The sequence below is a fragment of the Cebus imitator genome, unplaced genomic scaffold (assembly GCF_001604975.1).
Source record: "Cebus imitator isolate Cc_AM_T3 unplaced genomic scaffold, Cebus_imitator-1.0 Scaffold121, whole genome shotgun sequence".
Classification (NCBI taxonomy): Eukaryota; Metazoa; Chordata; class Mammalia; order Primates; family Cebidae; genus Cebus; species Cebus imitator.
The window spans coordinates 3,124,966-3,147,877 of NW_016107436.1; the positions used below are offsets into that span (position 1 = coordinate 3,124,966).

Genomic DNA, 22,912 nt, shown 5'->3' on the forward strand with positions numbered 1-22,912 from the left:
CAAAAAAAAAAAAAAAAAAAAAAGTTATCCTACTTCTATCAAATTAGCATCCACTGGCTAACAGAACTCAAGGAGAAAGGGGGCTGGAGAGACAAGGTGAGGACCTGGTTTAGCATGTACACTTGGCATGTATAAAATCTATATTCACCCACCCCTTGCCTAGTCCTACAAGGTAGACCTCTGCCATATACATGTGAAAGAAGATCCACAAGCTCCAAAGAATTACAGTGACTGATGTAATTACTGTCTTTGTATGGGTAGTGTCAGCCATTCTTTGGAAATGTGCCTGCTTCATCTTTCCCCAGTAGCAAAAGAATGAAAATATAAAGTCACAAAGTACAAATCCATGATCCAGCTGTCTTCACCCATGACTCCCCTCTCCCCTTCCAAAAGTTCACAGCTGTAGTTTTGTATTAAAGTGGGATGAGGGTGGAAAGAAGAAAGAGATAATGTGAATGAGGGTGTATACTGAATTAAATATTCTCTTCAACACAGGCAACCCAAATTACTATATTCAAACATGAATAATTTGTGTTTTCCAATCATCTTTAATAATAGCAGACTTAACAATCCTGCCATATAAAATCTATTCAATTTGTCATAATTATATCCTTTCTGAGCTGAATTCTGATTTTTAAACCTCAGGAAAATCTGGTCAAGAGACTAAATATCTGGAAATATTATAGACTTATTTATAAACCACCGTGAAATGACCTGGCCATTAGTTCTCAAAGGGTTTCTTCTGGAAAATCCCAGAAGATAGGAAAGAATGACGTTTTATAATATACCATAACACTATGTAAGTCATTCAACTGATTCATTTTGTTGAATGTCACATGGTACCACAAAGTCTTCAGTCTTACTAGCTGAAAACAAGGCAAATATGAAGATTTTTTTTATGTGAGAAAAAAGTAAAACTAGATTTGATCTGAAATCCTCCAGTCCTCTATAATCTGACTCCAGTGCTAAAAGGTATTAGTAGCAATTCTGTTCAATCATCTCCAGAGTTAAAGAAGTGCCTGGTATCTAAGAGACAAATTCTATAAACATACTCTATAAACCCTATTTTTCAATTTATCATGTCCTAAGACAATTCAGGCACTACCACATAACAGACATCAGAATGAGCCCATATAAATATTAAATGTAATAAACAGAGATAAAGCAGAGAAAAAGCTATACAACATTATGTGTCAAATATTGAAGGAGAGCCATATTTCTCTAAAAATAAATTCTAGAGACTCTAATGACTTCTAAATTCTGTGTGCCCTCTGTTAAAACAACTGAAGTGAACTCACATTTCCCACATGCATATTAGTAAACTGTTCCTAATATCATTTTTAAATTCTACTTTGAATTTTTCATTAATTTGAATTGCTCCCTACCAAAGAGACCTATGGTATTACTGGTAGTCAACTATTGATCTGTAGGGCAAACTGAAGCTAAAATGGACAAGTGTCTAATTTGATACCCAATTTTAAATTATAAACTCAGGATTTACAAGATTTTCATTAGAAGGCTGTGCATAGGCCAGGCACGGGGCTCAGGCCGATAATCCCAGTACTTTGGGAGGCCGAGGCGGATGGATCACAAGGTCAAGAGATTGAGACTATCCTGGCCAACATAGTGAAACCACGTCTCTACTAAAATACAAAAATTAGCTGCGCATGGTGGCTCACACCTGTAGTCACAGCTACTCAGGAGGCTGAGGCAGGAGAATTGCTTTAAGCCAGGAGGCAGAGGTTGCAGTGAGCTGAGATTGCGCCACTGCAGTCCAGCCTGTCACTTGGCGAAAGAGCAAGACTCTGTCTAAAAAAAAAAAAAAAAAAGGCCAGGCATGATGACTCATGCTTATAATTGCAGAACTTTGGGAGGCTAAGGCAGGCAGATCAAGAGGTCAGGAGTTTGAGACCAGCCTGGCCAACATGGTGAAACCCCATCTCTACCAAAAAATACAAAAAAGGCCAGGCATGATGACTCATGCTTATAATTGCAGAACTTTGGGAGGCTAAGGCAGGACTGATTGAGAGAAGGAGTTCAAGATGGGCCTGGGAAATATAGCCAGACCTCATCTCTACAAAACATTAAAAAAATTAGCTGGGTGTGGTGATACATGACCATAGTGCCAGCTACTCAGGAGGTTGAAGCAGGAGGATCACTTGAACCCAAGAGTTTGAAGTTACAGTAAAGTATGATCACACCACTGCACTTGAGCCTCAGTGACTTTTCATTAGAAAAACATTAATAATGTTGAAATTCTATCATATGTGGCAAAAAAAAGAGATTAACATAACATAAATAAAGTCAAACTTCTGTAGAAATTTATGCCTACTGATTTTTAAAAATACGGTATATAGTAGACATCATCCAAAAAAATTCCCAGATTTATGATAACATGCAATAATCTATGGTGTAGTTTAAGTACTCCGTTGATTTAATACAAAAATTGGAACTCAAACTATGTTAAATATATTGCATATGTAGGGACATCCATATATATTCCAATGAAAATACATTGTCCATTATTTTATATCTACAACTAAATATCCATTTCTTAGCTATGAAGAACTAGTAGTTACATAAGGTAGAGATGTAAGGTAGGGAATTACCCATGCTATTATAACTGTATCTGGTGGTCTTTCTCCAAATATTTCCCATTTAATTCTTAGAACTTTGCCTATAAAGTTCAGGGCTCAGGTCAAACTGTACAAATGGGCCAAGGTGTGTCTAATTGAAATAAAATAAGGAATAGACCTTCTGCAAGGCCTACTACATGCCAATATCATTTACTCACATAGTCAGGTCTGACGGCAGGTTTGGACTACAAATATTAAGTGGATGTGTCCAAATAAATGCTACTTAATGCTTCCATTTACTATCATTTAAAAGCATCTATGCTTTCTAAATGGGGCCTGTGCTCATCAGCACTGGCTTACAGCTGCTCAACAGTCCGGAGGCTTACAAATGGGATCAAAGAACTGGGAGAAACTCATACATGTTAAGAATAAAAGATTATAATCCATATATATATAAACTTGATTTTTCAGGTGAAGAAATTTACCTAGGACACACTGGCAAATAAGTGGTAGAACCCAGATGAGAAGAGGCTAGGGCCTGAGACTCCTAATTCGATATTTTTTTCACTACATTACCTAACCTACTTCTACAGGGTGGGTCTCCAGTTTCCTAATAACCATCTAAATCTTCACAAAGAAATGAATAAACATGCCCAGGTGTTGCGGCTCATGCTTATAATCCCAGGGTGATGGGAGGCTGAGTCAGTTGGATCGCTTGAGACCAGGAGTTCAAGGCCAGCCTAGGCAACATGGAGAAATCCAATCTCTACAAAAAGTACAAAAATTAGCCAGGCATGGTGGCACACACCCACCTGTAGTCCCAGCTACTCAGGAGGCTGAGGTAAGAGAATCACTTGAGCCCAGGAGGCAGAAGTTGCAGTGAGCTGAGATCATACCACTGCATTCCAGCCTGGGTGACAGAGCGAGACTCTGTCTCAAACAAAAAAAAGAAAAGAAAAGAAATTAGTAAATATAAAGATGGGGAGGGGGGAAGGAAATGAGGAGCTAATTCCATTTAGGGAAAAGGAAACCTATGAGAGAGCAAATCATCCGATACGTCACAAAAAGTGGTCTACCTAGGTAAGAGCAAAGAAGTAACTTCATTTTCAATTTAATATTTTTTATTCCCATGGAACTACCTACCATGACTTCTTTTTGAAATTTACTGTTCTTTGCTTGTGTCCACAAGATAATTTGTATATATAAATAATTTTAGCTTTAAGCAGATAAAATTAAGCTTATTGGTGAAAATTTTTATTTTATAAATTCTTACACAGAAAATATTTTTTTTAATTTGATCACTCACTTGATAATGCCAAACACCTATGAAATGCTGCTAATAAATCCCCACTACAAAAACCTAACATCCAAGACATGAAGGAAACTCTTAGCACCTAATTTCACTTCTAATAGATGAGGAGAGCTATTCTTACTTACATACGATAAGAACATGATGGATGTGATAACCTGGACTTTTTAAACCTCCAGTCTTAAACTAGAAGAAAACAGAGTCTGTTTGAATGTGTGACTGTTGAAGCTAAATAATTTCTAACACTTCTTTTACCTCCATCAATGTATACTGTCACAGAGTTAAGCAGCAGCTGTTGCCATAACAGGCCTTATTACCTCCAAGTGCTGCTTCAAGGTACTGAACAAGAAGGTGTAAATACATCTGTCTTCTGCTATTTGTAGTTCTACTGGCCTCCTGTATGTCTGGCAGTGAGACAGATGGTCCTTGACACTGCACAGGATTTCAGGCACATGCATTTGCAAAAGTAAGAAGGCAGATGTTGAATATGGTAACAACACGTTTTGTCCCCTTAAGGTTTAAGTTGAGGCATCTATCTCAATTTGGATATTTAATTACTGGATCCTAGAAATCTTTGCTTTAGAAATATAGCACTTTATGGTTATTTTATGAGTATGTACAAAATACCTAGGACATAGACCAAATAAAAACTCATCTAACCTAAGTATATAATTTTACCAACTATATTGTCAGGCATATTGAAAACAGAATATAATTTACCTGCCTACAAGTGGGTCACTCTGTGTTTTCTTTCTACATAATCCATGCCAAATACTTATTGTTGATTTTATTTTCAAAATACTAGGAAAGGAGTTTTATAAAAGCAAACGTTGAGTAAATGAGAATTTCCAGAATGAAAAGAGATACACAGAAAATGAAAACTCTCATGTGCTCATCACCCTGTGACATTAATGGAGCCATCATATTTCTCAGCAAATACAATAAAACTTAATGCCAATAATTAATGCAAATTAGCTAACTCCAGTTTTGAGAATTTGTCATAGTAAAAAAAAAATTAATAAAATATAGCCTTTAGAATCGAATAGGATGAAAGCTAATGGGATGAAATATTCTTTGAGATTTGCTTCAAAACTCAGCGTATGGCAAAAATGAAAATTCATAGAATATATTTGGTTCCCACAAATCAAATATTACTTTTGACGAGGCAAAATACATGTATTTTAGTGAAAATGTTAAATTTTAAGATAATCAAGCCATGTATTATATTCTGAAAACTTTATGACTAAATGTTTAGATGACTTATAGTAAAAGAATGAAAAGTCAATAGGAGTTTCCGAGTATAATCAGAAAAGTCAATAGGAGTTTTGCAGAAAAGTCAATAGGAGTTCTGAGTATAATCAGCAAACACATCAGAGAATGGCTTATGGCAGCGGTCCCCACCCTTTTTGGCACCAGGAACCGGTTCATGGAAGTTTCACCTCAGATTATGAGGCATGAGATTCTCATAAGGAACATGCAACCTAGATCCCCCACATGTGTAGTTCACAACAATAGGGTTTGCACTCTTATGAGAATCAAATGCCGACACTGATCTGACAGGAGGCGGAGCTCAGGCGGTAAAGCTCACTCACCTGGTGTTCGCCTCCTGCTGTGAGGCTCAGTTCCTAACAGGCCAGGTAATGGTACCAGTCCAAAGCCCAGGGGTCAGGGACCTCTGGTTTAAGGATACTGAATCTTGTAATCCAGCAACAGTCAAGTAGAAGTTATGGCTGACCACTATCATCAAACTCTTACCAGTCACTGCACTCTATATTAATAGGAAGGAATTAAAAAATAGTAGATGGGGAGGGAAAAAAGGAATAGTAGGCTGAGTAATTTGTAGTACACTACAGCTATGCCACAAGTAGGAAATTCATTCTAGACAACAATTAAGTGGAATCGAAAAAACTAATGAAATACGTTCAAGATTTCTTCTTTTGATAACTGTACTACAGTTATATAAGACAATGTCCTTGCCTTTAGAAATTACACATTGAAGTATGTAGGGATAAGGGTATATTAAGTCTGCAACTTATTCTAAAACAATTAGGAAAAACATAACATGTATACGCAGGCAGAGGGAGAGAACATGAATGATGTGTTAGTGTATATGCAGGCAGAGGGAAAGAATGTGAATGATAAGGCAAATAAGTTGATCTATTAACATTTGGAGCCAGGTGCAGTGGCTTGTGCCTGTAATCCCAGCACTTTGGGAGGCCAAGGTGGGCAGATCACTTGAGGTCAAGAATTCGGGACCAGCCTAGCCAACATGACGAAACCCCGTCTCTACTAAAAGTACAAAATTTAGCTGGGCATGGTGGTGTACCTGTAATCCCAGCTACTAGGGATGCTGCAGCAGAAGAATTGCTTGAAACTGGGAGGTAGAGGTTGCTGTGAGCCGAGATCGCATCACTGTACTCCAGCCTGGGAGACAGAGCAAGCCTCCATCTCAAAAAAACAAAATGCAAAACAAAACAAAAAATTGGGGAATTTGGTATACAAGAATTCTTTTGACTAGTCTTACAACATTTCTGTAAGTTTGAAACTATGTCACAAAAAATGTAAACCTAGTACTCATTGTGGGAAGAGTATAAATTATTCTCTCTCCACACTTCAATATAAGGCATGCTAAAAAGAATTTGAAACCATGGCAGAAATAAAATGGTATGAATTGAGATACAAAGCCTAGTCAACAATATGATACAAGTATCTTAACTAACACTCATTTCGAAGCACATAAAATAACTCAAATAATACTTCATTTATTAATAATTATTAAACTGTTCATAATGCAACAGAATACATGCTCTAAAAATCTGAGAACAGAGAGCAAATTTTTGTAAGAAAGGAAACATAAGAATTATAAATTCATAATGTGTGGTAATACAGGAGGACACCAAATGACTAATAGTTTCTATTCATCTTAGTGCAAGGAAAAATTGGGTAGTAAGAGAGAGACAAAGAGAGCAAGAGATTTTATCTTCTTATGGAAAATTTCAAATACTACATAAAAATGTAGACTCACTTCCTACCCCTCCCCATAAACATTATGAATTAAATTCTAACATCATATCATTTTATGCACTGAACTTCAGTTACTATTTCAGAGATATATTTGGAGAAGCTCATTAGAAAAAGAGAGCTAAATCTTTGCATTCTAAAACAGGACAGCTCTTATGTTAAAATTAAATAAACATACACCAGAAACAAAGCACCAGAATATGCTTTTATGACTCCAGGAGCCTTTTGAATCTTCTTAAATTTCCCTCACTCTGAATATAAAATTAAATTACAAAGAAACAATTTTGAGGATGGTTTCACTTAGATTCAGGAAAGACAGGCTAAAATTTGTAAGTGCTTTGGAGAATTGTACAATGCTGGAGTGAATCAAGATGATACAATTATGTACTGACTAACTTCAGTAAGTAAAAAAGAAACTTTAAAGTTATGATTCCAGATTTAGTCCTATTTTTATTTGATTCTACATCCCAGGAATGTAATATACAATGAAAAAGTAACCTAATTGTGAATATAAAGAACATAACCACTTCACTATTCACAGCCATTATTCTTATTTTAAAATAAACTGAGGAAGAGAGAAGAAAAAGTTGAAATACAATTTAAAATTATACTTTTACTGGACACAAAGAGTTAAAAAGCTGAAAAAAATTAAAAAGATATACAGGCCAAATTATTGGTGCCTTAAGATGTCTGATTTGAGATGAAGTTTTGCTGAAAAATACAGCAAATGCCACAGACTCAATTTTACGTCTGCCTGCAGCAATAGGATCTCTCTCTCTTTCTCTCTCTTTTTTTTTTTTTTTTTTTTTTTTGAGACAGAGTTTCGCTCTGTCACCCAGGCTGGAGTGCAATGGCACAATCTCAGCTCACGCCAACCTCTGCCTCCCAGGTTCAAGTGATTCTCCTGCCTCAGCCTTGGGAGTAGCTGGGATTACAGGCATCCGCCACCACACCCAGCTAATTTTTGTATTTTTAGTAGACAGGAGATTTCACTGTGTTGGCCAGGTGGGTCTTGAACTCCTGACCTCATGATCCACCCACCTCAGCCTCCCAAAGTGTTGGGATTACAAGTGTGAGCCACCGCACCCAGCCTAGGATCTCTTTATACACAAACACCACTCCACCTAGCTATAGGGTCAATTTCTATGTTATGGTGATACCTGGAGATGAAAGGCCTTGTCCCTGAGACTACTGAGTATTTTTTCTCACAAAAGTGACCTCTACAAACACATTAATACTGACACAACAAAATTAAGATATATTAACATAGCAGCCAAATAATTTAATATATTTCTTTCATTGGAAAGAACTTGAGGACTATTTGAGGCCAAGACAGGGTTTTCTCCGTACTACTTTAATACAGAAATGTAAAAAAGTTGTTCCATTTCAAACTAGGTTAAACTTCAGGATTGCTCATTATGGAAAACAAGCAATTTGCCTATAGACATGTATATTTTCTGATATAAAATGGATTTTCAGTGTTAATATACAATTGACTATCTAATGATATCATAGAACTAGCAGTTTATTTTCAGGAACCTAATGAAGTTTTAATATTATATTCCTAAGGGGTAGCAAACTGCTAAAATAGCTAAAATAAGCACAAATAAATCAAGTGAGTCATCAAAAGTCTTTAAGGAAGTTAATGATCAAACTTAAATAAAGCCCACATTTTGGTGCACCAGCTTTGAAAATTACCAATAACATCACATTGTCCTGACACTAATGACAGAGTAGTATAGGTGATTTTTTCAAAGTATTAATAACATGGTTATCATCTAAGGTTCTCTCCATATTTGTATCTGTCAAAATTTGGGAGTCATTTCAAATCCTGAAACAGCCAGGAAAATGAAACTGTACTTTTCAGGCAAAGCCACAAGGCAGTGAGGATAAAACGAAGTAGATGGATCTGTTTTTGATTAGCCAATACTAGTTTTCACAGCTTGTCACTGCTTTGTTTTCTCGATGGATGTGTGTATATATGGTTGTGTACGAGTACGTTTGTACAAGTTCTATGCTTTGTACTTAATCTGATGCCATTAAGTCTCATTTGAGCTGGAAATGAAGAACATAGTAAAAACCACGCAAAGAAAATGTACGTGTTATTTTTATTCATTCAACCCTCTAAAACAGCTGTTAAGAAAGCACCAAGCCTGAGGCCTTACCCTGTCCGTTTGGTGATGGTCCCCAATGTCATTGGCTGCTTGATTTGTGCAAGAGGCATCACTACCATCAAGCTGGGGAGAGGAGAGAGCCGAGGGTTGCCGGGGTTGTTGTTGGTAAAATTGTTATAGGAGTCTTGGCTGTTCAGTTTCCCTACAAAGAGAAAAATAAAGAAAAGCATCACCAAGGGAAGTTCCCTATCTCTGATAGCGTTTTCACTGACTCCAGCAATCATTTAAGAAAGGCATCAAAGGTAGAATTGATGCCAAGAGAATTACAATTACATGGATAAGAAGTAACCAAACTATTCTTGTAGAGCTGGATGACTCATGCCTGTAATCCCAGCACTTTGGGAGACCAAGGCAGGAGGATAGGTTGAGGCCAGGAGTTCGAGACCAGCCTGGGCAACATAGCAAGACCTCCATCTCTACAAAAAAAAATAAAAATTAGCTGAGTATGGTGGTACATAGCTGTAATCCTAGCTACTCAAAAGACTGAGGCAAGAGGATTACTTGAGTCCAGGTATTCAAAGTTACAGTGAGCTATGATCGTACCCCTGCACTCCAAGCCCAGGTGGCATAGAGAGAGACTGTCTCTAAACAAACAAAAAAGTAGCATTCTGGTAACATCAGTATGACTTGATTATAAACACATTTCAGTCTTTGGGAATTAGGGCTGAGTTCCTTATCTTTCTAAAGACAGTTAAAGTGGTTTGTTGGCCTTCTTAGGTCCTTACATTCAACACAATCTGCTATTTCCCTCATACCTTGTCAATTTCTAGATAAAAGCCAGCTGAGCTTTTGATAGGGATTACATTTAATCTGGAGATCCATTTGGTGAATACTGCCATTTTAACAATATTATGTGTACTAACCCAAGAACTTAGGATGCCTTTCCTTTTACCTAGGTATTCTTAAATTTCTTCCAATGTTGTTTTGTAGTTTTCAGGGTATAAGTTTTGTACTTCTTTGGTTAACATATTACTATTTCATTCTTTTTCATGTAATTTGTAAATAAAATTGTTTTCTTAATTTCCTTTTTCAGATTATTCATTGCTAATGTATAGAAATACAGGTAACTTTTGTACATTGATCTTGTGTCCTACAACTTGGCTGAACTCATTTCGCAGTTCTAATAATTTCTTCTGGATTCCTGAGGATTTTCTACATACATAATTGCATCACCCTCAAAAAAGAGATAGCTTTACTTCTTCCTTTCCAGTTTAGATTCCTTTTTTTTTTTTTTGGCCTAACTGACCTACCTAGTTGAGTTTCATTGTGTTCATTCTTTTTTTAATATAGATGTGTAATTGTTCCATCACCATTTGCTAAAAAGATTAACCTTTCTCCTTTAATTGCCTTTCCACGTTTGTCAAAAACCAACTGACTATATATGTGTGGGTCTATTTCTGGATTGATCTATGTGTTCCATTTATCTATGTGTATACCCTTTCACCAATACCACATTTTCTCGATTACTATAGTTTTCTAGTGAAAAAAGAATTTTTTTTCTGTAATTATATATATTTTCTGTAAATTTGTTAATTAAATTTCTATTAATTGATGGATTTACAGAGAAACTTTATAAAAATTATCTGATTTTCTGTGTTACGGAATAAGTCAGTGCCTGTAATTCAACAATTCTTTCATGGAGAAAACTTCTTATTAATCTAATGTAATTTTATATCACTGGTCTTGACTGTTGATAAAAATTATCAACCCCATTTATGTGCTTGGCAATACATATGGTATTTTAAAAATGATAACTACAGAAAGCACACACATATACTTTTTTTTTACTGATTTGAATTAAGGTGACAAGTTTATGTACACAACAAAATAATCCTCCAAAAAAAATCCTAATTAATATCTTATTTCTAAAACACACCCTAAAAAACTATTGCTTTAAAAATAGCATGGATTCAGAATAGAGGGAGAACTATCACACAGTAGCTAATGGTAGCCTGAGAGGTAGTGAAAAGTCAAAAGTCCCTTTCTAACAAATCATAAGATGACAGTGGCTTCAGAATTAGACAATGGCTTAACCAAATGCTGTTTCTTCCTTGGACACAAATCTGTCTTTCTATATTACTCTACAGAATTATCAAGTTAAACTTTGATAAATGTGTCTTTTGTAAAATATGGAGAAAGATAAGAAATTCATGCAAATGAAATAAATCTTTCTCTATCTCTTCAATTTCTAATTCAGAATACACATTAAAGTTAACAGAAGCAATCTACACCTGTTGCTGGAATAGCAAAAGACAGCATTCACAATACATACAAGGTGATTTAGGCTACAACAGAGAACCCTGTAGAAAATATGAAGGGAGAAATCCCATTACAATATTATATATGTAGAAGAATATGAGAAAACCTGCTTTACAGTTAAGCCATTCAAAGTAATGTATCATCACACTCTCAAGGCCAATATAGATGTAAATGATTACAAGATTGCTATTAGACAATTATGCTAATATTAATTTGAATTTGAAATCAGACTGCAGCTTTATGTCACAAGCTGCTGAAAATTAAGAATGTGTACATCATATATATTTCACAACTAGTAAACAAATATTTGTTGAGTGCCTTAGCCCATGATAACACTGTAAGGGATTGTTTTCCTTGTTATCGTGAAGTTACAGTCTAACAGGTACTAACAGGAATCATTAAGTGTTAATTGTCTAGAACTAAAGATAAGTAGATGTGGGAACAGCTTTATTTGGAAAAGGGCTCAAGGAAAAGGGCAAATGGGATATGATCTAGATTTTGAAAACTGGACAAAAGATGGATAAGGGTAGGAGAGAAGGAACATTCTGGGTGTGAAGGATAACACGAGGGGAGAACAGCATAAAGGGATGCCATTGTGTGAGAAGTAGTGAGGAATCTCTAACTATTGCAGAGGAGAGATAATAGAAAGCAGTGGAAGATAAAATATTTCAGTTTTTGGAGGACCTCTCAATTGAGCCAGAGGAGTAGGAACTTAGGTTAAGTTCTTCAGCAAGAGAACAGTATAGATGTTGAAGTCATTGAATTTGACAGATAAAAGGAATGGTCTAGGAAAATGAAGTGATCCATTGAGAAGTTCCAAATCTGTGGTTTAGCTAGGCATGACTTAAAACGCTTCACTGAGGATAAAGGACATCCTCAGAATAGCATACAAAGAACTTCAGACATAGCCTTCTCAACCTGCTCCTGTGTTTATGCTGTAGAGTCCGTTTGAAACTAGCACATCTGACAGAGTAAAGTTAAGTTGTGTAGGTTTTACATTCATGTTTATGTTTGTAGGGGTAGTGTCTGTCTCACATATTAATGGATATGGCTAGCAACTTAAAAGCACAGCTTTAATGAAACAATAGGCATCTTAATAAAATGGTGAATAAAGCCAAGGTCCGGCTAACACCATTTTCAGCCTTAGCCCACCTGCACCCAGGTGAATAATAAATAAATAAATCAAATAGAAAAGAAAAAGCCAAGGTACAAGAAGACAAAATCAGAGAAAAAGGTACTAACTCTAATAGTCTTCAATAGGGTTGTTTCAGTAGTGAGGTGGAAAAGTCAGATAGTAAGGAATAAGCAAAGAAACTGCTGATAGGAAAAATCAAGGTCACAGATACAGATCCAAGATTTACAGACTGACACTGAAAAGAAGACATTAACAAAGATGACATATAGCATCAAGCAAAAGTTTCATTCAGCCTTTGCTCTTTCACTTCACATTTTTGGAGGCTTATTGGTATCAGGCCCTGTTCTAGATTCTGAAGGAGTAAGCCCAAGGGACTTCAAAGAGTTCATAATATAATGGTACAGAAAGACATATTAACAAAAAATGAAAAATGTGAGAAAAACATGCTAATAATTGCAGCTGAAAAATGACTCAGGAGCAAAAAGGAAGGAGTCACTTTTATTATCATTTTAAAGGACAACTTAAAAAGGGAGAAAAAGTATACAAATTTTGAGCATAAGGGAAGGAATCTGTATCTTCTTATATTGTTTTTCTTGTAGCAAATAAAAGAGGAGAGACATATAAATAATATGAGAAGTTAGTAAAATGAAAGCGCTAGCTTAGACAAGAAATCTCAATAGCTGACGCAGACATGTAAATAATACATATTAAAGAAATAAATGAAATAAATATACAAAGCAGCCTACCAATCCTTTCTTCACAAACCTATTGCTAAAATCTTTGGTTATAAATGATTTTACACTATTTATTCTGTCTTAGATTTTCTTTGAAAATACAGCTAGAATATAACCTCTAGATTTCTCCTCCACAATACTGGAGACTCCATCAAGCTGCCTGGACTCCTGAGGACAGTGACTTACTAGTCATTAATAGCTAATAACTCAATAAATGTTTGCTGAATGAATGAAAGAAATATATTTATTTCCATATCCAGGAGGCAGAGAAAAATACAGCTCTATGATCTATAGAAAAAATAATTCTGAAAGGGACTCAGTACTTCAGAAGGTTGCCAGATGACTGGAGTCTGCGGCTTTCAGTATTCTGCTCAGTCTCGTGTTCACTGGCCCAGGAGGTCAGGCATGATAACTTTAAAAATAGATCTTTAGACATTTCCATGTGGCTATATCAAGCCTACATTTTCAAGCCAGAATTCTTCATTAAAGAAGTTTAGCGGGAAGAAAACTGTAGTGTCTGCCTTGGACCTAGATGCAGTCTGTTGCTATTCTTTTTCTTTGCTCCACTTCTCAGAAATACATAAGATACAAATAATATTTCTAAGATTTATGAGGAGGTATCACCTTTATTAACCTTTCTTTACTATACTCTTCTATTTTTTCCTTTATTGTAAGAGTACAGTGAAAAAGAACAGAGATTATTTAATTGCAGTTTTGGTAGTGGACTGCACAAAGTCTTGAGATACATAAAATATTTCACACACCATTATACTTTCAAATTCCAGCTAAGACAAGACCTGTAAGTGACAAATGCCATGAGAATGAATATTCTCACAGTATTTCTGGCACAAGCAGACAGAGGAAGTCCCAAAAATCTCATGAGAAAATAAGCTCATCTAAGACTCTCATCCCAGTTTTTTGGGCTTACTCTATATAGATAAACTTGCATAAGCCTCAGGCTTTTGGGTCTTTATCCAAATCCACTAGAGCTTTGATCCTTTAGAGGTTTACCAGTCCCCACGATAGATGAAGTTCTCTTGGGGGGAAGAAATTCCAAGTTCCAATAAAATGGCTTCTCAGTAAGTTAAAGCAGGAATTCTATTTAGGAATACAAAATTATTTTAAAATCTGAATTTTTAAAACATCCCTTGATGTTTAAAGCTATGATGTCTTGTTTTTGTTCTGCTTTCAGTTTTTGTTTACTGCTATTATTGTTTTTAATGTTATAATACAAAGCCATTAAACCACTTGTGGCTGGGGTTCAACCACTGACCTTCTGTGTTCATCTTCTAAAAGTCTGCGATTTTTAAAAAAGGAATTATGAAAACAACTTCTTGTGCTTTTTTTTTTCCTGTTATCTTTTGGATAAAGGATATCTACAGGTAATTTGTACTTTAGGGGACACAAACTCTCAATCTGCATACTAACACATAGTTCCACTATCTGCATATATGAGAATGACATGGTGTGATCTGTTTACTAAAACTTTTGCTAGCTTCGAAATGCCACCTTACTTATGCTTTGTCCTAAATTATGTTTTCTCAGACATTTTATACTATAAAAACACAGAGGAAAAATGGATTAAGTTGAGGATGAAAGTGAACAGAGAAAATAACAATGGGCTTTGTTGCTGTGCTGGAGGAACAGCTTGTCAGGTCAGCTTTGCAGAGAGGCATATTCCCAAACCAGCCATCATTAACAGACTCACTTCCACAGGAAAAAAAAAAAAGACAGAGTCTGAAAACTCCGGACAAAAGAAATCCCTGCAGACAAAGTAAAAACAAATTAAAAGACCCATTATAAAACACAGATGCTACAAGGAAAATAAACTTTCTAAGATTTACTGGGCTTTGACAAACTTGGACATTTGTGGAAAAGACATCAGCAGCAACTCCCAGGTAATGTGGCTGCAAAGTTAGACTCCTTTCTGTTTTATCTTTACCCTCTGTGCAGAAGCTGCCAGGTTGGTATTCTTAGCTTCTGAATGCAGTGATGTGAGAACATGTGAATGTGGCAAACTGCCAACTGCAAGAAATCTCTGAAGCTAGCAAAGCTGAAATTGTTGAACATTTCAGATTATGTTAAATATTAAAGTTACTATCAGTGCATCTGTGTGTACACATGTATAGTTGTATTTCTTCTTAGATGCCAAGAGGGAAAATAAAGAATGAATGCATATGAATCAGATAAAATAACATTAAGGAATCAAATGATAATAGTTATAGATCAGAAAGTACCTTAAAAGAGTGTCATACCAGGTAGGTAGAGAAAAATTTTTGTTCTAGGTTTCTAAAAGTTATTGTTAATGGAGGACAAAGGAAGATTCTTTAGGAACAGAAGGTATGAGAAACTAAGAACTACAATGGAATAAAGTGGGTCAAGTGAAACATTTAGAGGATAAAAAGAGCACTGTCCTTTTGTTGTCATTAGAGATATGAGGTAAACAGGTATAATGGCAAAGCTTCATTTGCAAAAAGAGCAAAGGACACTAAGCAATGGTGCCCTATGAAAGAGCAGTGTTATTAGGAGGTCCACATATCGTCTCACTTATTCTTATCACAGACACAGACCTTACCCACTTTAGGCACTCCACTTTTCTGAAGGTTTGCAACAGACACCTTCCTATAACTCAGTACTCTAGACTCCTACGATTGTACTAAATTCTGTTCTCATCACCTCTCCATACACCTACCCACAAGATCCACTATTGTTCTAGGATATAAGCTCCTCAGTTAGTGTCTCTGGTCTCCTATTTTGAACTCCTGCATTTTGAAATTGGATTACTGAGCCACACTGAAGCCCAATGTCAATGTGATTCTGGCGCGTCTCAGAAGACAATTCTGAGAAACAGCCCTATTCCCAAGTATCTCCTCTACTTTTGCCCTCTTTGCAACACTTTATCTATTCCCTATATCATATTTTTCAAAAATAAGAAATAGATGATGAGTTCTATAGGGCTTTTTTTTTTTTGTAAACTTTTGTTTTCTACAGAAGAGTACAGCTTTTGGTTTGTTTTTAATATCCTCCTATGAAATTGACAGGGATAGAAATCTAAAATATACCAAGGAGTTTAAGTTAATTCTGTAGCTGAAAATCTCTGACTTCTTGCCTGTGTCAAAGAATACAATGGTAGCTTGTTTTGAAATAGTCACTAGAAATCTGGGCTCTGAAAGGTTAAAAACACTGCTTAGTTCTTGCTTGCCATCCAATTTAACACTAAGCTTTTTCAATCAAACTCTCAATAATTATTTAATAAAAAATACCCTGTGTAAACGGGACTTTCCTGCAGGTGGGTTGTTTTGGGTTGGGATGGGAGTGTGTGTCTCTCTTTATAACTCTCTTCTCCCCTTTCCTAGATGAGAATGTCAAGTTTCCCAGCTGCAGTTCCAGGACTTTCACCCTCCTTTATGACCTTTTCTCAGGCATGTTCCAGTATAATCTGTAATCTACTCAAGTCGGAAAAGGAAACAGCAGCACCCTGGTGAGAAACAGTGCCTTCTGACCCACATACCAAACTGGGCGGAAGCAATGCTTGTTCACAGGAGCCAAGGAGAGTGGAACACACAACTGAAAGAAAATGAATTTTAGTGTGTCAACACACACAGACACAGACACGCACCAACACACACACACAAACACACATATTTAAAGATGATAAACACAATAAACAGTTTAAGTGATAATTAAAGACAGAAAATGCCCAAGGACAATCCTGTCTGGGCACTAATTTATTTTGCCTATAACTTTTTTTTTTGAGGTAACAGATGCTGAAGTAAAAACTACAATTTTTGATGTATTTCAGGCAAAACACCTGTTGCTTTTTTCAAGTAAAAAGTTATGTCACCACAGACAGTACTGTAGGTACTTTGAGAAAGGGTGGGAAGGTAGGAAGATAAGAGAAATCTCCGACAAAATGGACTTCAAAACAAGAATCCAATCTGTTTTTTTTTTTTTTTTACAGGATGGGGATTGAGATTATTAATGATATTGTCGTCATCTCTCCCCACTACATACAAAGTAACCTGCATGGAGCCTTGCCTAGGGCTTATTGAATGTCACTAGAATTAAAAATGTACTTTCAGGAGAATTGAAACTGTATAAATTTATGTACGAATACTCCAATAAATAATTAGCTAGGTAGTTTTCCTTTTCTATTGTGAATCCATTATCACCTGTTAATTATTATCTGAATATGCCTGCTACTATAACATACAAATTTGAGTATTTTTCTTTTCTTAAAGCTAAAACAAACCCAATAAATTTAGAAATTTGATGCCTAAAAATTAAAAGTCATAAAGAAATAATCACTGTTGCTAGAATTCTAAGTAGAGCAAGTATAGTCAACATTACTCCTAAAAGGTACCAAGGTGGGCCTAGAACAAGGAGTATCAAAAACTTACGAGGCAAAAATTGGCCTAGAAAAGGAGATGAAATTAACAAGTTAGAAACACTGTTTATAAAATGCAAGAACACAAAGGGAAAAATAGTAGAATTAGCTGTGAGGAATTCTACTGAAATATTAAAAAATCTGTCTGAAAAGTTTCATACAATTAAGCCTCAATCACACAGTCAACTCAAGCTTATAAGTTAAATGAACAAAATCTCCTCCCTCAAAATGGTAAGTTCATTACTTATTATTCTTAGAGCACTCCAGGATTTTGGAATGAAGGAAATGCATTAAGAATTGGTGCTCTTAATATTTAAGAAGTTGTAGCAATTTTTAATGTAAGTATTAAGATTATAGTTTGACACTCTTTTCAACAATGAAAAATCAAAGAAAATAGTAAAAAAGACTATAATACAAGAGGGAAGATAAAGTTTTCATATGTATAAATAAACATAAAAGAAATAGATCTTTGACCTTAAGCCTCAACCTATTTCTAAATGTATCATATTAAAGCACATTCAAAATGTCCCACTAGGGAAAATTTCCCACTGAGGGAAATTTTGAGGGTGCTTTAATAGAAATAGAGCCGGAAAATATCCTCATATTTCCCACTCAGGAGTGGGAAATTTTGAGGGTGCTTTAATATGATACACTTAGAAAGAGCTCAAATGTAGTACTAAAACTAAGTGCCTAGAGGTGGAGTTTTAACCTAATGAAAAATCCCCACAATTAAAACTCCATCACCTAATATCCCTTAGAACAAGTCTGACTTGAAATGTGCTCCCCAAAGTATACCTCCTTATTAAATTATTTCTTGAAAGTACTCTATACTCAACTCTCCCATCTTAATCTCACGATGAATTTTGTATATCAACAGAGTAAATAGAAATACTTTACTGTAGACAGAAAAAATATGGAATCCTATCTTCTTGTTTCAACAAATGTAACTTTATTACTTAAACTGCTAAACATGTAAGATGTAGAAGTATCAGAACTTGGTTCCAAGATAAACACTTTGTAATAAGACGAAATATAGAATTGCAAGATTTAAAGTATATTTTCTTAGATCTGGAGAACTCAAAACTATTGAATTTTACATTTGCAGAACTCATCTTTATATACTTTGTATACCTATACATTGAAGAAAGTACATTTAAGGAACACTTTAATATAAAATCAAAGCATTTTCTCCTGAATAAAAAAGTACAGCCATAAAATGTAAGTAACTTTCCTAACAATCAAAATGATGTAAACTGAAACAGCAAAGACTCTTCTCCCCACAGTCCCCTATTCTCCCACCCCATCCTACGGAAGCCTTCCTTCTTTTTACCCATGACTGTTAAGGATATTTTCTGGCTCTATTTCAGCATCATGACTCAGGTCATGAGAAGTGTCAAAGATGCATTTCCTTCAGATGGGAAAGAGCAACAGATTATAACAACCATGCAAAGATGGGAGTACAGTGCAAAAGGGCCAAATCAGCATTTTTGACAACAGGGCAGATAAAACCTTTCTATTCACATATACTTTATTTCCAGTTTTAAAACATTTAAATATCTATCAAAACATGCTTACATATTTTATTCAAGATGAAAACAGAAAACCAGTATACAATTTAGCTGCTTAAACTATCAACAATTGGTGGAACAGTTTCCCAAAAAAAGAAAAAGAAAAAAAGAAAAATCAAACTAAGCACACCACACAAATACTAACAAATAGATCAATCCCTTCTCTTCTAAATTTACTTTTCCAAAAGTATGCCTATGAATTTACCTATGTATGTAAAACCTACTTTTATAAAAGATCCTTGACAGTAAGAACCACAAAGAGGAGTAATACCATGACCATCCCCACTTGAAAAATAATGACTCTTCTTTCCCTGTAATTCCCTGTCAAGCTGAAACACTTCTTAATCAGCAGGAGCACTGCCAGAAAACTATATTCATTTATCAGTACTGTCATGCTATATCTTCCCTCATCTATGGTTTTATCAAATACAGACACATTTCAATCTGTTCCAAAACTAGACCAGAGTGAAATATTATTGAACATTAATTAAGCCTTCCTTACTAGTGATGGCTCTTAACACAGGAAATGGAATGCTCTAATTCTTCTGAAGCCAACAATAACAGTGCCCATGTTAATTCCACCTTGGTCCATTCTGAAATAGTAATTTCCCTCTTGTGCTTCATTCTAGCTTCAATATTCTCACCTGCAAAAACACATCATCCAATGTTAATAACTCTTTCAATGAACCTTAAATCCTTTTCCTTTTCTCGTCCTCCTCAAATTCAAGGTATCATTTACCTTATCATGGTAAGAACCATCATAATTTCTATTTCTACGCATAATCCTGGTATAGCCCTGATCCTAGTCTTGCTATCCTTTTGTAGTTTACAACTATGAACTAGCAAATTTCTCGTTCCTGCTCAGATTTTATCCTCAAGATTATTCTTGTCTGATATTATCAAGTCTGATAATTTCTAAATCTCTTCATTTGGGTCAATCATTTAGACTCTAGCTATTATACATCCTAAGATGCCTACTCACTCTCTTCTCCCTCTCCAATTTTTCTCCAAATTTTTTAAAAAAGATTTCAAGTCTTCCTTTTAATAAGTACATAAGGAAATGAACTTTGTTCATTTGTTGTTCTACCCATTTGCACATCTATATTTGGATAAGTAGTTTTTACATTTATTCACTTTAGCAACTAAAAATTTCATCTCCAGATTTCCATAGAAATAGTTTTATTTCTGTGAAACCAGACAAGAATTTCTTACTTAACTGTCCTCTTAACTAAGGAAGTTTGCAATCATACTTCTTAACTAGGGAAATTTGCAATCATATGCAGATAGGTTCTCCAAATTCTCTTTTTGTTATTCTAATCAGTAGACAAAAACAATGTAACTCCTTCAATTTCTTGAAAACTAACTTCTAAGTTTATTGCCAGAAATTCTTCATCATCCCAACCCCACCCTGAACATAGGATACAGAGATTTCTTTGTGGGGAGACTGAAGAGTGTATGTGAAAAGATAGTGACTATTTGAGGTATCATAAAATGGCAAATCCTACCTGATATACCACTGATACCTATATGGTGGTATGCCCTTCCCACATTCAAAAGCTTCTAATCAGTTCCTTAGTATTGATTTGTTGATTAGCTGAATAAAAATGAAATAATAAAAATAAATTATTAAATAATAAAATTTAAAAATAAAATAAAAATGATCAGCCAATGATCCATCAAGGATTCTCAGTCACTGAGGTCAGTGTTTGGTTCAATCAATTGGATGGACTCTAGGCCTCAGTATTTTTCAAATCTATCCAGCTTAAGTATAATGTACAGTCAAGGGTTGAAAATCACTACTCCAGACGGCTTGGTGGGTCACACCTGTAATCCCCAGCAATCTGGGAGGCCGAAGTGGGCAGATTGCTTGAGCCCAGGAGATCAAGACCAGACTGGGTAATAAGGCAAAATCCTGTCTCTATTTAAAGAAAGAATGGAAAGGAAAAAAGAAAGTAGGAAAAGAAAAAAAAAAATTGCTGCTCCAACATTAAAGATAAAGAACAAAACAAAAATAATTGAAAAGGAACTCAGAGGAAATGGAGATAATAAAAGGAGCACAAAAAAAGCTTCAAAATTTATATCTCTTAAAGATAAAAATATTGCACATATAAAATAAGAAAAGGGTGTGATGACAAAAGAAACGTTCAAAGAAAAGCATATTAAAAAGAGGTTGCAGAAATAAAAATGCAACAAGAACAGAAGATTTGTTGGGGATATTCTCATAAAGTTAAAAAAAAAAATAGGAAATAGACAAGCAGTTAAGGGCTCAATGTAGGAGATACATTATTCAAGTAATAGGATTTCCAGGAAAGGGCAAAAAAAAAAAAAAAAAAAAAAAAAAACTAGCTGAGAAAAAAAACTAAAGAGTTGAAAGAAGAAGCCTCCGGGGAATGACACCCGAGAGTGAGGAGGATAGGCCAAAATGTGCCTTCTTTCATTATAAAATTATATTTTTGACTTTTATAATAAATGCACGTATTTCTTTTATAAAAAATAAAATTATATTTAAAAGGTAAACAACAACAGTAAGTGTCCAACCAATGTTAAAAGAAAAGAGATAACTATTAGCCCTTATAATACCTCAATTCCTCAAAAATGAAGTTTAATCATTCTGACATCATAAAGTATACAAGTCCTTGAATAGCAACACATAGAGAATTTTAAAAAAATTTTTTAGCATAATGACCCCATGTACTCAAATGATATAACTAAAATATTTACCTCTATTCAATCACTGGCATTCACTGAGAGGAACTGGGTATCTGCATGTAGTACTCAGAAAGGACATTAATTGATAGTAATATATTTCCAAAGTCTAATTCTCTAAGAAGATGTTGAAGAATAAATCACAGAAAACATAATAAAAAGGAAGAGAGGCTATTCAAGATCTGATAAGACATTAACATCCCTAGTACCTCAGGTTCATGGCAGGGTTGCCTTGATTACAATTAGAAAAGTTGAGAAAACATTGCCCTCTAGAGGCATGTCTCATTAACCATTTAAAAATAAAACTACTTTGAAATCTGGAGTTTATGATTCATCAATGTAAAAAATACATAGGAAAGGAAAAATATTTCCACAAGCAGTAAAAAGAAAAGAAGAAATTCTGGGTTAGCATCAAGGGATAACTACATTATCTGGCATTTACTTAAAGGCAAACTTTAAGAGAAAAGAAACGTGATATATCCAAAACGAAATACACAAAAAGATAAAGTATCTAAATAGAGTTTATTTAGGTTTAAAATATTTTAAAATTAATTTTCATAGCACTAAATTTTAAAGTATAATTTATAGGCAATTAAATATCAGGTTTCCTTTAAAAGATATCCCACAGGCAATTTTATTTTCCTCAAAAACTATGCTATCTATACCTTTCTCTCAATTTTACTGAGAACCTAAAATTTCTCTTAAAAAAATATTTAGAAACAACAACCGTACAATCTTCATTTAATAGTTTCTTCCATTAATGATTCTCAAATGAAACCATCTTGTTTTCAGGAAGGTATTATGAGGTCAATCTTTTTTATCCACTTTCCCTAACAAACTCATCTGCACTGTCTTGAGAAAATAGTAAATGTCAAAACTAGCAAAACGTTATAGCAACATTTTTTAAAAAGATGATAGAAGAACTTGAGAAAACAAATTCACCATGAAAACCTTAAATTTGAAAATAACGAATGAGAAACAAAACTGCATTTGAGCTAAAACAATAAAGTACACATAATCAACAAAGACCCAGGTACTAAACC

At 34.8% G+C, this 22,912-nt stretch overlaps 1 protein-coding gene across 7 annotated transcripts in view; it reads right to left on the minus strand.

Annotated features, from left to right (window-relative positions):
• The window catches only part of BCAS3 (BCAS3 microtubule associated cell migration factor), a 679,070-nt gene that overhangs the window by 358,982 nt on the left and 297,176 nt on the right, over positions 1–22,912 (minus strand). For all 7 annotated transcript variants that reach the window (XM_017539912.2, XM_017539911.2, XM_017539919.2 and 4 more), the window contains exon 16: positions 9,072–9,222. In XM_017539912.2, the coding sequence (XP_017395401.1) occupies positions 9,072–9,222 (151 nt within the window). The remainder of the gene's footprint in view (positions 1–9,071; positions 9,223–22,912) is intronic.